General features: G+C 40.0%; 1 protein-coding gene across 1 annotated transcript in view; it reads right to left on the bottom strand.

Annotated features, from left to right (window-relative positions):
• Positions 1-113: 113 nt before the first annotated feature.
• The window catches only part of LOC125030884, a 9,660-nt gene continuing 4,773 nt past the window's right edge, over positions 114-5,000 (bottom strand). Inside the window, exons 2-6 of the mRNA XM_047621213.1 lie at positions 4,609-4,806; positions 4,394-4,462; positions 3,028-3,695; positions 2,256-2,387; positions 114-1,770 (exon numbers count right to left, since the gene is read on the bottom strand). Coding sequence (XP_047477169.1) covers positions 1,349-1,770; positions 2,256-2,387; positions 3,028-3,695; positions 4,394-4,462; positions 4,609-4,806 — 1,489 coding nt within the window. The 3' untranslated portion in view covers positions 114-1,348. The remainder of the gene's footprint in view (positions 1,771-2,255; positions 2,388-3,027; positions 3,696-4,393; positions 4,463-4,608; positions 4,807-5,000) is intronic.

Genomic DNA, 5,000 nt, shown 5'->3' with positions numbered 1-5,000 from the left:
CATTAACAATCGAAAAATATCACAATTCAGTAACTTAAATAATTAGAGAGATGGCATGCAGGTTTCTAGTTTAACGATAGGCTTGGTCCTGGAAGACGCATTAAAACAAATGCTTCACCTTTGCAACTCGGGGAAAAGTAGGATTCATTTTTATCTATGGTATTTCAGTTGTTCATACATTCTGTTAAAATGTTTCCTCCCGTTTTTTTTTTTTTTAAACATTCAAATTCAGCATTTCCTCTTTGGCACTGATTATTTTATTTTTACTTTTTTTACAAACATATGTGGCCTTTACTATAGCTGCACGATGTTTAGGGCAAGGAGACATTTCGGTTAAAGTTACCGAGAGCGACGCACAAAGATAGAGGGAAAAGGATACCGCTATCTTGTAAAGAAATAAGACGACATAAAAATCCTTTGCAATGCTTTCTACAATCAAGTTATAAACAACACAGGGACAGCTGCTGCAGCCTCATATTCACCGCGAAATAATGAAAATATCAGCTGCATGTCACCGATCCACAACACTTAATGTTGCGTTTTCCGTAATTTGGTACGAAGTGCTAATAAAGGGGTGGGGGTTGCCACCCCCCTTCGTAGGGAATAAATAGAAGATAGGAAATACTTGGTATGGTTTTTGGTTTTAAGCTTCATCTCTGGAGGGTGCGACGCTCTCGGTTATAAATATCGACATTTCAACATGTGCTTAAATGAGACATGTGAATAATGTACATTGCACGTTAAGTAACATAACCCATTGGAACGGTTTCAAAGAAAGTGAAATGGAGACGTAAAGAGCCTTTACAAGTGTAGTCGCGGGGAAACTGAAATACTAATATCGTGCTACCGAGAGCGACGCACAGAGACAGAGGGAAATAGACTGCCATCTTATAGTAGACAACATCCTTACAATGCCAGAGATCTTCGTGTCCGTTTTCAATAAGTTGGAACGAGGTGCTAATAAGGGGGTGGTGGGGGAGGGGGGCTTGTAACCTTATCTAGGGAATAATAGAAGGTAGGAAGAGTTAGGTTTGTGTTTTGGGTGCGCATATAACCTTGTTTTTAGGATTTCGTCTCTGGTCGGTGCTTCGCTCTCGGTAACAAATACCTAATATTTAATTAAAACAACTTGAGTCAACTTACCAATTATGTTTACAAAATCTATTTACATTCCTAAAGAAAGTTTGCTGATATTCCTTGAGTGAAAATAAGTATTAATCTGATAAAGAGTATAAAAGTTTTTATGTACAATTCCATACTTACTGACAATGTAGTTACCTATGTACTTTGCGCACACTGCACAAGTAAGCAACCAAATAAGAAGACACACGAATTTTCTTTAAATATATCAGATACTTTTCTCCGCTGCATTCATTCTGTCCTTCGCCATCATAAGGATACGCACAGGATTCTTCAAGGGCTCTTTCAGAAACCTTCTCACGAAGTTCAGGTAAATCATCCCAGCAGCCTGGCACAGCAGCACAGCGACGAGCAGGGCGAAGCTGTGCTCGGAGGGACGGCAGACGTGACACCAAATGGCCCAACCGCAGCAGACGACGCTCTCGCCCCCTTGGTAGCTCATCACCAAAGTCTTGTCAAAGAAATAGCGGTCCACGACATCGCCCCAGGGACGTACATTCCTTCTGAGCTTCTTGTATACTAACTCCCCGACCAGGGCGAGATATCCCGCTGCTTTGGCGCTCAGGTACAAAATGGCAACGTTGCCCAGCCCGCCCATGGCGACGCCACACATCAGAAAGATTCGGCATACTGCGGGTGAAGAAGATTGCTGAACTACCTAACTATCTGATTATCGCCAAAATAATCCCACTGATTCTATAAACAATACTATCCCATTAATGCCCCTAATTATCCTGTTAACTCTACAAACTATCACTTTAACACCATAAACACCCATATAAAAACCTCTTGTAATGTTTCTTCAGTCATGTAAAATCAGCATAATCCACCATTTTATCATCAACGAGTTTTCTTTGTAAATTTGTAATTTCTTAAATCAACCTGGAATCACGTAGTTCATTTGCAAAAATAGGACGACATAAAAATCCTTTGCAATGCTTTCTACAGTTAATATTTTACCTCTACAATTCATATTTTATTATATTGGTCAAGACATAGATTCACGTTGTTTGGGAACTCAGAGCTACGCCACATTTTAAAGGTAATATTGTTACCATAAACTATCATGACCATAATTCTTATGCAACGAACAAATATCACTCACAAACACTCACCGGTGAAACACAACCGCAGCGGGATCTTGGCGAAAGTGTCAGTCCAAGGCTCGTCCACACCCCGGCACGTGAGGAGCCAGGCGGCGGCCGTGCACATCCAGCCGGCGTGGTACAACCCGGTGGCTCTGCCGTCTGTGTACGGAGAGAGGAGGGGGTGAATATTTTGTCCTATTACATGCATATATATATATATATATATATATATATATATATATATATATATATACACATATATATAAATACATAAACATATATACACACATATATATATACACACACAAACGTGTGTATCTACTTCTATATATCTATACACACACACACGTTTATGCATATATGAATGTATGTAGGCTATATATATATATATATATATATATATATATATATATATATGTATGTATGTTTGTACATATATATGTATCTGTATATATATATATATACATACATACACACACCACACACACACGCGCGCGCGCGCACACGTTTGTGTGTGTATATATAATTATATGTATGTATGTATATATATTCATATATATATATATGGTATCTATATATATATACATATATGTGTATGTATGTATATATATACACAATATGTGTACACACACATATATATATATATATATGTATACACACACGTGTGTGTGTGTGTGTGTGTGTGTGTGTGTGTGTGTGTGTGTGTGTGTGTGTGTGTGTGTGTGTGTGTGTGTGTGTGTGTGTGTGTGTGTGTGCGCGTTTTGAATCCAATAACATTTACACATATGAAGTTACTTACTATGACGCAAGTTCACCAGCAGTCCATAGACTAAGAGGGCGGTGCTGTACAGTGTATAACACCATAAAAATGAAGATAGGTTGGTCTGCGTAACAGTAACACAAGATTTTTCATTTCTCGCCGCAATAGCGACAACCTCATACCCAATGCCCTGGCTGAGGTTGATCAAGTAATGGGTATCATTGCAAATTGTGAGAGGACTTGTATTGCGAACCCGGTCTGGCAGTCCGTTGGGCAGGGTGCTGGTCTTCGAGACGTGGATGATGTCGTTATTCGCATCCAAAACGAAGTGGAATGAGAGCGTCTTCCGGCCGGCGACGAGCTCGGATAAATCACTCATGAAGAGATGCGAAAAGCTCTTCGGCTCCCTCAGCCCTACGTCGTCGGAGCTCATCTTGATCAACTTGCTGTCGGCATCGACGTTTGTTTCTGTAACGACCCACGACCTAAGCGAGACTTCACAGTCGCCTTGGGAGTCATTCGTCGACGTTTCAACGCTGAGAGGGACGCAGCTCGTGCGTTGCACTGCCGCACTAAGAGGTGGGAATTCCACGACGGCACTGTTTTCGACAGAGATGGCGTACCTGGCCTTCAGAGCCTCCCGCCGGGCCACGACCTGGTTCCTCCCACGAAAGGCGGCCACAGCATGCCGGACGCGGAGCAACAACCTGCAACATTCCACGGATTACCTGCGTTCTCTCTAGCGGGCAGGTAGACTAGCCTTACATGGAGACAGAAAGGCCATACAGCGGCTAGGATGCATATCAAATGCTCCAAAGCAGTGGTTCTTCACCTTTTTTGGATGGTACCCAAAATCCTGTCCAGATTGACGAAATTGACCCATATACTTTCATAAACACTTATCTAAAATTCAAATTCTAAAACATTATAAATTGCCTATGTCTCTTTGATTTGCTTAGCATTAAATGTTAAGGGCTTCCGTATTCCATACACAGGAATAATGCTTTGATAACATTATGAATACTGAGGGAAAATTGTACACATATCCTTGGCGACCCAACTTTGGGTCGCGACCCATGGGTTAAGAACCACAGCTCTAAGGGGAATGCTGAGACCAATTTCGCAATATAGTTGATGATACAAAAAGACTGAAGAATCCAATAACAATGCAAAGGATGTACTGTACCAGTGAAATTCTAAGAAATAAGTCTAGTGAATAAATAGTATCGAATTAATTACATTCATCAAAGAAAAAATCACGTTCTGTAGTACATTTTCTCTCATTCCTGTCTAACAGAAGCACAGTAATGTATATAATTCCTTAGAATACCCCTCGCATTTATCCACGTATTACCATGAGTATAAATGTTTATATAATATTAATGAGTCTAACGACTGTACTCACAAGTAAAGAGGAAAGGTGAATGTGACAAAAAGTAATACCGCCCTTAGCCGACTTATTTTCTCCCAATATCTGTAAAAAAAAAAAGTATTTCAGTAATCTCCTTTGCGTGTAAAATTATCCAAAGATATCTCTCCAGAAATAATGATTTTACTATTCATACAACGAAAAGACAATGCATCTCGATTAAACACGTCCACAGGCACCACCATTCTTACATGCGCACGAGCCATCCGTTAAGCAAGAGGTGCGTGATGAACAGATAACTGGTAAACCCAATAACAAACTGCAACATGGCATCGAGGTCCAGGAACCCTACGATAAGTGCGGATATATGCAGCACCACCATTGTCAGCCACAGCAGCGCGAGACCCACACTTTCCGCGGCCACCATCCGCACGAGTGTTCTTAAGTTGCTAAAGGGAAGAGAGAGAAAGGGATATTTAAATGGTGAAATGTAACGTAAACCGAAAAAAGAAAGAAAAAACTAATCTAATAATCTTATGATATAAAACGATAATTATGCCAATAATTATATTACAAGAAAAAAAAAAATGTAAGGTTAAGTGTAAAAGTTTTATATTATTTCATACCTGTAAAAATGTATATA

The sequence above is a fragment of the Penaeus chinensis genome, chromosome 12 (genome assembly GCF_019202785.1).
Source record: "Penaeus chinensis breed Huanghai No. 1 chromosome 12, ASM1920278v2, whole genome shotgun sequence".
In the NCBI taxonomy this organism is placed as follows: Eukaryota; Metazoa; Arthropoda; class Malacostraca; order Decapoda; family Penaeidae; genus Penaeus; species Penaeus chinensis.
Note: the sequence above shows the minus strand (reverse complement) of the source record. Positions and strands in the feature narration are given on the sequence as shown.